Source organism: Eubalaena glacialis, chromosome 16, assembly GCF_028564815.1.
Source record: "Eubalaena glacialis isolate mEubGla1 chromosome 16, mEubGla1.1.hap2.+ XY, whole genome shotgun sequence".
In the NCBI taxonomy this organism is placed as follows: domain Eukaryota; kingdom Metazoa; phylum Chordata; class Mammalia; order Artiodactyla; family Balaenidae; genus Eubalaena; species Eubalaena glacialis.
This window is the reverse complement of record NC_083731.1, coordinates 69983301-69995969: the sequence shown is the minus strand read 5'-3', so window position 1 is coordinate 69995969 and position 12669 is coordinate 69983301. Positions and strand designations below refer to the sequence as shown.

At 41.3% G+C, this 12669-nt stretch overlaps 1 protein-coding gene across 1 annotated transcript in view; it reads left to right on the top strand.

Annotated features, from left to right (window-relative positions):
• The first annotated feature begins 212 nt into the window (after positions 1 to 212).
• The window catches only part of HTR2A (5-hydroxytryptamine receptor 2A), a 58033-nt gene continuing 45576 nt past the window's right edge, over positions 213 to 12669 (top strand). The window contains exons 1-2 of the mRNA XM_061170989.1: positions 213 to 624; positions 3580 to 3780. Coding sequence (XP_061026972.1) covers positions 213 to 624; positions 3580 to 3780 — 613 coding nt within the window. The remainder of the gene's footprint in view (positions 625 to 3579; positions 3781 to 12669) is intronic.

Below are 12669 nucleotides of genomic sequence, written 5' to 3'. Positions count from 1 at the left end.
TTCTACTGAAATTGTGAAGGAAGGAAGTATAAGGAAGCCACCGCAGTTCTTTAACTACTATTGTAATAATGGGAGGAAAAAAGCCAACCAAAGGAGCCCAGCACGTACGCCAGCCTCAGTGTGACAGAGCATGGGGACATAAAGCTGAATGGTGAGCAGAGCCTGTAACTCAGTTTTTCGGCACTTCATCTGCTACAAGTTCCAGCTTAGAGATGGATATTCTCTGTGAAGAAAACACTTCTTTGAGCTCGACTACAAACTCCTTAATGCAATTAAATGATGACACAAGGCTCTACAAGAATGACTTTAACTCCGGAGAAGCTAACACTTCGGATGCGTTTAACTGGACAGTGGACTCAGAAAATCGAACCAACCTTTCCTGTGAGGGCTGCCTGTCACCACCCTGCTTCTCCTTACTTCATCTCCAGGAAAAGAACTGGTCTGCTTTGTTGACAACCGTAGTGATTATTCTAACCATTGCTGGAAACATACTTGTCATCATGGCAGTGTCCCTAGAGAAAAAGCTGCAGAATGCCACCAACTATTTCCTGATGTCACTTGCCATAGCTGATATGCTGCTGGGTTTCCTTGTCATGCCCGTGTCCACATTAACCATCCTTTATGGTGAGTGGCGTTAGTTTCCCAGCTGTACCCACACTGGTAACAAAGCATGTGCATGTCATTAGCAGATGAGTCAGGGCTCACGGGGCAAACTAAGCGCAAGGCTTTGTTTATACAGGAGGGTCTACCATGTTATACTACTTAAATTTTACTTTTAAAATGAGATCTCACATTTTAAGAAATCAGACAACCTGTTATGTGTGATCACTGGAGAGTTTTGTGCTTTGAAACGTGTATATTTTATGCAGGGAGATAAGGTGTTGTGCTGAAAAACATGTACATTTTATGTAGAATTATAAAGGTCCCAATACAGTCATAAAGCAATGACATCTGTCGTTCTGAATCCACTTGGTTTTCGCTCCTTTATATTCTCAACCAAATATTCCAGCCCTCAAGACAGGACATTTTTATCTTTGTCACACTGTTTTCAGCACTTCTAATGAAGGGGTAAAACCTTCCCAATTACCTTGGAACATTTGCAGAGAGAACATTAGTGGTGCAGTGGGTTTACTGTTAAAATATGGAGTCTCCATTAGAATAAATGAATTACACCAGTTTTAAATTGTTCCCTGTCCGGAGAAGCTAATTTGGAAGTGTGCCTTTGAATTATAACCTCAACTCTTTAAAAATGCATAGGCTTAAACTCCTCCCGTCTGGTTTGGAGGAGGGTGGGAAACACATGGGAAGAGATTAATCTTGCTTTCTTCTCAATAGAGTTTGAAAGAGTCAGACCTCTCAGCAAGTAGGCAAACACTGGGATGGCTTCAGCGGGAAGCAGAATGTGATATTCTTTACAAATTATGAGTAATACAGCTAGATTTCTCTCTTTAAAAGGGGGCAGAGAATCTTCAGACTGCTGATACAGGCACACCAGCAGTCACCCAGAGCTAGAAACAAGTTATGAGCGCTGTCTTTTAGAAGGGATGTTCTGGCCAAGTCTTAAGGGTTAAAAAAAAAAAAAAAAAAATCAACCCAGCCCCAAGGAATATGGAGGAGGAAGGAGGTGAGCAATGGAGCGCAGGGGCGCCGGTTTGCACAGGGTCGATAGAGCTCTTTGCAAGGCCAGCCTCCGCTTGACCACTCACAATGTCACACCAGGATGATTTGATTAAATTCGCCTGTCATTTCCCAGACATCCTGGAGAGGTTCCCGCTTCCTAAAACCCCGCTGCGTTGAAGGCAAACTCCAGGAGTGGGAGATGACTCTCAGATGGCCTGTCCGGGAACCAAAAACCCGGTGGGGGGAGGGCGGGGGGACCCCCCCGAGCGGCCCGTGGGGACGGGCACCGGCCAGCCGGGTTAGGAAGCCGAGATCTGCCCGGAGCCTCCGGCTCGGGGTGCAATGGCGCCCCCTGGCGGCCACCACTCCGCGCACAGCTGGTTCCTGCCCAGAGATGCCCCTGTCCCTGGACTGGTCCTCCGGACACCGCTGGGTGGGTGAGGAAATGCCCCCTCCTTATCCCCACCACGGAAACCCAAACTACGGCCCGCGGCTGCCTCCTTGCAGAGAAAACTCCTCCCAGGGTCAACATCAGTTCCGACCAGGCAAAGCATGGCTTCCCCCCAGGCGCTGCTAAGAAAAGTCTCTCCTTTTAGCTCAAGCTCTCTGCAAATGGCGTGAAAGGCACCAAGTCCGACTTGTATCCTGCACCCTTTACTTTTCTAAACATCGGTGGTGGCATTTTGGTAGAGAGTATGTTTGTGACTAGAGAGTTCGTTCAGCTCTGTGGGTCCAGAATGCCGTGAAAGAAAGGTGGTCTTCATAATTTTCCTTCTCACCTGTGCACAGATTTAACACCATTGCTTATATTGTCATCAAAACTAATTAAGGTTTATATAACCGTTTGATCTCCCTCTAAAACAAACAGAAACAGGAGACTGTGTGTCCATAAGGCATACCCTGCCTTCCTAGTGCAGCAGGTGACATCCTGCAGTGCGTCTCACAGTGGAATTCTCCGGGTAGCTTTAAATCACTTTAATGTTTGGGGCGCCCTCCACCCACCCTGCTGGGCATCAGGACCTACAGAAAAGCTGTCCAGCTGATTCTAATGTGCAGCCCTGGGTGAGAACCACTGCCCTGGGCAGCAGTTGCCCAAGTGTGGTCCCAGGACCAGGAGCATCCGTACCAGATGGGAAATTGTTAGAAATGCAAATCTTCCTGCTTCACTGCACACTTTCAGAATCAGAACCCCTGGAGATGGGGTCCAGCAGTCCCATTTTAAGAAACCACCTCGGAGATTGTGAGGCTCGTTAAAGTTTGAGCACCACTGCCCTGAAACACTTCTCAGGACAAGAATACCATGCTTTTCTTTACCACTGTCTTCCTTTTCACCCCACACCCCCCAAGTTTGAGTTTAACCCCCAAAGTATTACTAGGTAATTATTTTTCATTTTCACAAAGAAATTCCCAATCTGGATTTTTAATCATTTCTTCGTTCACACCAGTAGCATTTTTGAGAGACCACTAAATGCCATCACTGGGCAAGACTGAGCAGTTGTAATATGGCCGAGAGATGGCCTAACCTCAGGGAACCTAGAATCTGTGACAGATATGTGAATAAGTAATGACAGTACACTGCAAGAGGTGCTTCGATAGAGGAACCCATAGTACCTCATAGCTCCTGACCTAAGTCATCAAAAACAAAAAAGAGGTAGATCTTGTTAGGCAGAGGAGACAGAACGAGAGAAACCCCAGAGAGACACAACCTGAGTTTACAACATACCAGCATGATTCCAGCCACAAGAAGTTTTCAAACCTTGTGTTCAGCCAGTGCAATCTTAGTGTAGTTAAGTACAGTTGCCATCAGGCTTTTTTGAAATATTGAAAATATTAATATCTTGTGTTGCCCTTTGCTGTTACCTGTGCCTTTTCCCAAGATGGAAACTGTTCAAGCAGGGTAAATTCCACACACCAGAGAAGTTCAAGGTCGCTAACTGATGCTAACCTTCTGCATCATAGGGTACCGGTGGCCTCTGCCTAGCAAGCTCTGTGCCGTCTGGATTTACCTGGATGTGCTCTTCTCCACGGCCTCCATCATGCACCTCTGCGCCATCTCCCTGGATCGCTATGTTGCCATCCAGAACCCCATCCATCACAGCCGATTCAACTCCAGAACTAAGGCATTTCTGAAAATAATTGCTGTTTGGACTATATCAGTAGGTAAGTAGGAACGGTATTTTGGAATCTCATTTGAAATGACAGTTCATGCCTTCTAAGTAGACTTGTCCTGTTTTGTTGCACTGAACCCTGACATCCTGAATGTACTGTTTTGCTTGTTGCAAGACATGTTATAGTAATTATTAGATTTGCTTTAGGAAAGAAAAATCTGTTAATGTCACTGGCTGACAACATAAATTTGTATTTTTTTGCACAGGTAAAAACATATACACCAATAGGGCCAAACGCGAGAATAACTGTGCCATGGCCACCTCCAAAAACTTTCCCCATCTCACACTTTCAAATTCACTCAATTCAAGTTTCTAAATTCCTAAATCTTGAGTTTCCCCAGAGACCTCAATGTTTATAATCACTGGACTTGTGGTCAGTATAATACAGAGCCCCATACTGGAGAATACACAGCTTCTGGGGGGATAGAGAAGGTACCAGGTGCCATAACTCAGAGGGAGAAAGAAAGTGAGGACAGACGATGGTGGCAGGACTTGCTCATAGGGTACCCAGCACTTCTGCAACCTTCCTCTTCCTCTTATGATAAAACATGCCAGAGGATTTCAACCCACTTCACTTAGGTTGATTACACACCTTCACCTGTTGCCAGTACTGATCTTCTCTCACACACCTAACAGCCAGGAAAGCCCAGGTAGTGGAAGCTAAAGGAATAGCTCCCAGGCAGCTAAATCAATTGTACCTGTCCCCTAAGCAGCCTTGATTCATAACCAAAAATTCCCTGGGATTTGTTTTAAAGTTGCCAAGTGGGAACGATGTGCCTGCTTACGGCCACATGGGTGCCAGTATCTACTAACACGAGGAACTATGGGATTTGGTGGCAGGCTTGACATCAAGGACTCCAAACCCTGCTTGTACTGTTGAACTTAATAAGTTCCTTCCTGGGAAACAGATGTCGCTCCCAAAATATGCTTGTAGTTTCTGGGCCTGTGCAATCTTGGACTCATCCTACGAGGATCAAGAGAATGAAGGACTAGTGGTTCTCAACCCCAGCTGCACATAAAAGCCCTGGGGAGAGTTCTGATTTCATTGGTCCATGGCAGGGCCTGGTGACTCTGAGGTGCAGCCAGGGTTGAGGACTGAGATCGACAGTTGCCGAGGGAAATGCAATTAGAGGGGCAAGAATAACGTGAAGGAAGCGAGCCGAGCTATTGTCAAATTTACTTAGCTTTACCCCTGGACGCTGTCCCATTGGTGAGACAGATGCGGGGAGAGTCACCCAATCTTTTCCCCTCAGTCGCAATGCCATCCCTTTCCCTGCCTTAGTCAAGCTTAATAATAGCACTAGTAGTAAGGGCTGTTTCTGAGCAACGACCAGAGACACAGTCGTGTTCAAAGCACCTTATGGAAAATAAGCTGCAGAGAAATAAGTTGCACAGGATGACATAGCTCATAACCAGGAATCACCCTGGGTCAATCCTATTTGAAAGCCTATACCCTTACTACTGCCCAGTAAGACAGCCTGCTTCCTGCTCCTTTCAGCCATCACCCCAGGAGGCAGGCAGGCTGGAATGAATAGTTGTGGGGTTATGGTCAGGGGGTCATCACCCATTTGGCCAAACTTTTACTGCATAGCTGCTATGTGCTTGGCACTGAATATACTAAGGTATGCATTCAGAGATCTCTGACCATGTGGTCGGGGAAGGCAGATAAGAAAACATAAGAAACGCTGAAGTTACGTAGGCTCTATAACACAAGTCTGTGAGATGTGTGTCTGAGGAGTTGGTAAAGGTAAAATAATAATGTCTGTTCTAGTGAAGGGGCTTAGCATATATATCCTCCCGAATTGTTTTTCTAGTGTTTCTATTTCCATTGTTGTTTTTTTGTTGTTGTACATTTAAATCCTTAGGCTAGAATTTTTGTATATGGTCTAACATGTTTTCTTCTACCAACTATTAGAGCCTTTTCAGTATCTATTGATATCAGTTTTTCCCCTTCAATTTCTTGATGTATTTCGTTTTCTTTGTAGATTTTAATACTAAACTGCCCTTGCATGCCTGGAATGTATTCATGAGTGAAATTGGATTTCTATGACTTTGTTAGTTGGTTTATTATTCTTATAAGGTTTCTTTTTGTAGCCTTATTAAATCTGGGAGGGTTCTGATTTTCCCCTAAGGTCTTGAAATATTTGGTAGGAATGTACTTTAAAGATTATATAGAATTTAGTTCAAATCTTTCTCGTCCTGGTGCCTTTTCAAATGGTGTCTTTAATTATATCACAAACCTCTTCAAAATTTTTCATTTACATTTTCTACATTGTTTTGGGTCATTAGCTGCATACAAAGTTTAAGTTATCTTTTGTATTGATTCTTTTATCATTATTAAATGTAACGCTATTTGTTTTAAAGTCTGCTTCATCTGATGTTAGTATAGCTATGCCAGTTTTTTTACGTTGTCATTTTCTGGATATATCCTATTCCATCCTATATACTGTCAAACTCCTTTCTGACTTAATATTAAGTACATTGTAAGAAGCATATAAAGTTGTTTTGTTTTTATCTAATCAATCAGTCTTTTTTTGTTTAAACTATTTTGAAGATTGCCATTTTTTTAAATACATTTATTTTCGGCTGTGTTGGGTCTTCGTTGCTGTGCATGGGCTTTTTCTAGTTGTGGTGAGCAGGGGCTGCTCTTCATTGTGGTGCGTGGGCTTCTCATTACAGTGGCTTCTCTTGTGTGGAGCATGGACTCTAGGCACAAGAGCTTCAGTAGTTGTGGCTCACAGGCTCTAGAGCCCAGGCTCAGTAGTTGCGGCACATGGGCTTAGTTGCTCCATGGCATGTGGCATCTTCCCAGACCAGGGCTCAAACCCGTGTCTCCTGCATTGGCAGGCAGATTCTTAACCACTGCACCACCAGGGAAGTCCCCAATCTGTCTTTTAATTGGAATATTTAGTTCATTTACATTTAATGTAACCCAGATATATTGGGCTTTAAATTTACCCTCTTACAATTTTCTTTTTATTTCCCATTTATTCTATATTCCAGATTCTCTCCATCCTTGCCTTCTTTTAGACTAATCAAGAATTGTTAATTCATTATTCCCCTTTATAAGCTTGTTAGTTATCCCATTATTTTAAATCCTTTTAGTGATTACAGCATTCATTTTTGACCTAAAAGAGGCTAATACAAATTACTTGTATCATGTTTATTTATTTATTTATTTATTTACTTACTTACTTACTTACTTATTTATTTATGGCTGTGTTGGGTCTTCATTGCTGCACACAGGCTTTCTTTAGTTGCAGCGAGCGGGGGTTACTCTTCATTGAGGTGCGCGGGCTTCTCACTGCAGTGGCTTCTCTTGCTGCGGAGCACGGGCTCTAGGTGTGTGGGCTTCAGTAGCTATGGCACGCGGGCTCTAGAGCTCAGGCTCAGTAGTTGTGGCGCATGGGCTTAGTTGCTCCGCGGCATGTGGGATCTTCCTGGACCAGGGCTCGAACCTGTGTCCCCTGAATTGTCAGGCGGATTCTTAACCACTGTGCCACCAGGGAAGCCCCTTATCTCTTCTTAAATGATGCCAAAACCTTAGACTATTTAACTCAATTTTGTTATTTTTATAACAAAAAACTTTTTATAACATTTTTATTTTGCCTTCATTTTAAGCATATTTTTGTTCAGTACAGAATTCAAATTTGGCAGTTATCTTTTTTTCAGCAATTTATGGGTAACATTCTGAAGTTCTAGCTTATACTGCTTCTTTGTGAGAACTCTGCTGTCAGACTTATTGTTGTTCCTTAGAACAGGGGGTGTCCCCAACACCCGGGCCATAGACCAGTACCGGTCTGCAGCCTGTTAGGAACTGGGCCACACAGCAGGAGGTAAGCAGCGGGCGGCGAGCAAGGGAAGCTTCATCTGCCGCTCCCCATCGCTCTCATTACCGCCTGAACCATCCCCGCGCCCCCTTTCCCCATCCATGGAAAAATTGTCTTCCACGAAACTGGTCCCTGGTGCCAAAAAGTTTGGGGACCGCTGCCTGAGAAACTACCATCTCTTACCACCCTCTGCTGCTTTAGGATTTTTTCTTTGTATTTTAGCAATTTTACTATGATGTGCCTAGATGTGGGTTAGTTCTGGTCTTATCCTACATGGTGTTTGTACTGATTCTTAAGTTTGTAGCTCAATGCCTTTTGTCACTTGGGGAGAACTCTTGGCCATTATCTTTTCAAATATTGCTTCTGCCCCATTCTCTCTCCCTTCCCCGACCCACTTCTTAGACTCCAATTTCTTGTATGGTAGAACTTTTACCCATGTTTATGACTCTTAAATGCTTATCTACATTTTTCACCTTTTTTCAATTCTTCCTTTAGCCTGGATAATTTTACTGACTTTTCTTCTCCTGGGTTATTAATCCTCTCACCAGCTATTTCTAATTTGCTATTTAAACCTATATACTTTATTTTTAATTTGGTACTGCATGTTTAGTTTTAGAATTGCCACTTGATTCTTTTTTTATAGATTCTGGTTCTCTGGAATCTCTCTCCATGTTTTCATCTATTTTCTTATATACTAATCACAGGTATCTGGGTATCCGAGTTACCTGGGAATTTCTATTTTCTGGGGTCTTTTTCCACTTGGTCCTGTCAACTGGTAAGCCTGGTAATTTTATTAAACACTGATATTGGAAAAAACAAATGTGGATACTCCACTGATGTTCTCATTCTTCAGACAGGGGTCCTTTAACTTTAGCAGGCAGTTAGAATAGGTCTCCTAAATCCAGTCAGGGATTAAGCTAGGTTTAGGCTGAGTTTTTGTAACCATTGGTCTGTTTTCAGTTTGCCCTTACACCTGGGATATATTCCTGCATGACCTCAGATGGAGGACCAAGGTGTTCTCCATTTTGAAGAGCCCTCAGCTCCAGTTTTTCTCTCCTCAGCACTATAAGGCTGCTGCTAACTCTTTTTTAAAATTTTTTAATTGGGAGTATAGTTGATTTACAATGTCATGTTAGTTTCTGCTGTACAGCAAAGTGAATCAGGAGCTTCCCTGGTGGTGCAGTGGTTAAGAATCCACCTGCCAATGCAGGGGACACCGGTTCAAGCCCTGGTCTGGGAAGATCCCACACGCCACAGAGCAACTAAGCCCGTGCACCACAACTACTGAGCCTGTGCTCTAGAGCCTGTGAGCCACAACTACTGAGCCCATGTGCTGCAGCTACTGAAGGCTGTGCACCTAGAGCCTGTGCTCTGCAGCAAGAGAAGCCACCACAATGAGAAGCCCGCGCACCACAACAAAGAGTAGCCCCCGCTCGCCACAACTAGAGAAAGCCCGCACACAGCAAAGACCCAACACAGGCAAAAATAAATAAATAAATTAATTAATTAAAAAGTCAATCAGTTATCCATATCCACTCTTTTTTAGATTCTTTACCCATATAGGTCATTACAGAGAATTGAGTAGACTTCCCTTCTATAGAGTAGTGTGTATATGTCTTTACTCAACCTCTCCATCTGTTCTTCTAACAAGTTGGTAAACGCCTTAAAGGGAAAAGAGGCTCATACTATTACCTTACTTTTTTTCTCTTCCCTTCACTCCAGAATCCTAACCCCTGAAATCCTGACTGCCTAGACAGCCCTAACTCCAATTTTTGATCTCCCAATCCCCGCTGAGACACAGTTTGGGGCCTTGAATTTTGCTTTATTTGACACTAGTATTCCATACCTCCTCCTCCTCCTTGTTTGAATCTTTCCAGTCTATCTTTTCTCACCTCTTCATTTTTAATATCTTTGTTCTTTTGTTTAATAAACATATTTTCACAAGTAACTTACAGATGGATTTTTTTTAATAAAATCTGACAGTCTCTGCCTTTTGATAACGAAAGTCAGCCTGTCTACATTTACTGTGACAACTGACATAATTGGTTTTATTCCTCCCATTTTACATTCATCATGTATCTTTCTTTGTAATAGTTCATTTTCTTCCCCATTTCATATGTTTGCTGACTTACACAATGTTTTCTTCATTTCCCTCGCCCCATCCCAGTTAGTGTGAATTTCTACTTGGCTTTTCCATTCCTTTTGTGATTATAGTTCCACCCCAAATAATCATTACACTGATATTTCTATTATTATATATAAAATAAATAACCCCACTAAATTGTTTTATTTCCTCATTCACCCTGAGTCCCAATTCATAGGTTTTTCTATAATTTTAAAATAACCTAGTGGCACAATAGATCTTTTTTAACCAAGTCAAAAAATGCAGAAACCATAAAGATTGATATAGACATAGCTGACTACACTAGAAATAGTACACTTTATGTGGCTAAAATCAATATAAACAAAGTCAAAAGAAAAATTTCAATGTCTGTGAATAACAGACCAAGGGTTGCTATCCTTAACATACAAAGAGCACCCACATTTTGATAAAAAATGAAAAGACAAGCAACCCAACAGGGAAATAAGTAAACTATATGAACAGGCAATTCACAGAAAGTTAAAATGGACAAAGCTCATGAAAAACACTCAGCCTTTTTACAGTCATGGAAATGTAATTTAAAACAATAATGCAATACTACTTTCACGCATCTGATTGGCAATATTAAAATGAGTGAAAACACCCACTGCAGTTTTGGATATGGTGCCCTAGGTACTCAGATTCTGTTTGTGTGAATTTGAATTGTTTGTTCTTGGACAATCTAGCAGAAGTTATTCAATATTAAAATTTGACCTACCAATCCCACTTGAGAGAATCTGTTCTACAGAAAAACAAAAGTACACGTAAGAATCTATGGGAATTTGGGGAAATAGCAGAAAAGTGGAAAGGCTAGGTCATGGCTGAATGTATTATTTTTATCTAAATTATGGAATATTTTGCAGCTCTTAAAAATATCGAGTTGGGGTTATGATATTCAACCGGAGGAATGTTAAGTGCAAAAAAATAAGTTTCAGGATGGTATGCATGGCCTGGGCCCATTCGGGTAAGATAATAGTAATAATATATGGAGACATTTACATATTAGCACTGAGAAACTACTGAAAGACTTCACACTTGTCAAGAAGGTAAAATTAGCCATAAGAAAGAACGAAATAATGCCATTTGCAGCAACATGGATGGACCCAGAGATTGTCATACTGAGTGAAGCAAGTCAGACTGAGAAAGACAAATACCATATGATATCGCTTATGTGTGGAATCTAAAAAAGGGTACCAACGAACTTATCTACAAAACAGAAACAGTGTTACAGATGTAGAGAATAAACTTACAGTTATCAGGGGGTAAGGGATGGGGCGGGATAAATTGGGACTGACATATACACACTACTACATATAAAATAGATAACTAATAAGGACCTACCATACACCTGAAACTAACACAACATTGTAAATCAACTACACTCCAATAAAAATTTTAAAAGAAATATATACAACATAAAAAAGGTAAAATTAGAAAGAATGATAGGATTGTTATATTTTCCCTTATATATTTCTGTATAGTTTTGCCACAAGTATGATGATGATGAAAGTGCTTTAGATGATCAAGAATGAAACAGTTACACCTGCATCATGGGAGGGAGGGCTCTATGGAGGAGATGGCTGACCCTCAAAGTTTGCGAGGATCTAACAGATGGCAACCTTGGCAACCACGTTATAGACTACTCAAGTTTTCTTGCACTAGGAATTTCTGAAATTAGCCTCTTCTTTCCCCTCCTTACTGCAACCGGCTTGGTCGTTTTATTTTTGCCAAGGCTTCTATCTAACTCTGAGGAAAATGAACATAATTGCAAATCAATTGAGTTTTCTATTTGTGAGCTTCTCTGAGCAAAGAATTGATAAGAGTAAAGATGGAAGCATTAGATTAAGAATGATCCTGAGGTTCTCTGGATTTCATTTTGCCTTCATAAACCCAATTCCCTTGATCAGGGGAAACCGTGACTTCAACTACAATATATAAAAGGAGCAAACCTTTTCCTCATGAGGATTGCCTTGCTAATGCCATGTGAGAAAAGAAAGTAGATGCTATTTATTCCTTGACCATCTTTAGCAGGTTAAAGTATATATTAGATAGAAAATGTGAAAATGACTATTTTCACATTGTCATATGCTGACAAGCAAGCAAAGACACCGATTTAATTTTTTTCTTGTGCTCATTTCATTGCAGAAATATATTTGCAGCTCATAGAGTAATTTTGAAGTATCATGAGTGTAAATAAGATTTTTTTTTCAGGCTAAGCATGACCTTGTATTTTATGCACTATTACTTTTATAATAGAAGAGACAAGCTGTGTCCATTTATTTTGTCCTTTGCCTTCACAAACTGGGACACCACACATAGAACCCTAAACTAAATGCTTAGATCACTGGGTCCAACCTCATGCCTTCAGGCAGGTCAAAAAACCTACCTTCCTAGACAGTGCGGTTGAATAAGGCAGGTTTGAGGGACAGTGAAAATGATATATGTCACTATAGTTTTAAATTGTATTTATCTGATCATATAGTATTCTGAGGATCTTTTCATGTTTATGAGCAAATTTATATTACGTTTTCTATGGTTGGCTGCTTATAGTTTTTGCTGTAGAATTTGGTGGTTATAAGCAAAAGCCTGGAGCCAAATATCTGGCTCTGTCCCCATAAGCTGTGTAACCTTGGGCAAGTTACTTAACCTCTCTGCACCTTCAGTTCCTGATGAATAAATGATAATAACAGTACGTATATTGTGAGGTTGCTTTAATGATTAAATAAATACAGCATTTGTCTCATAAATGTTAAGAGCTTACAACATCATTTGAACTCCTTTCTGTAAGGTTCTTGGACTTTTCCTAACATAAAATAGAAGAATTAACTTTTTGTCTGTATTTTCACTATTTATCTATGTATTCCCAGTGTGTTGTCACTTGCCATTGCTTATAGTGGTTTTCTTTCCCCCC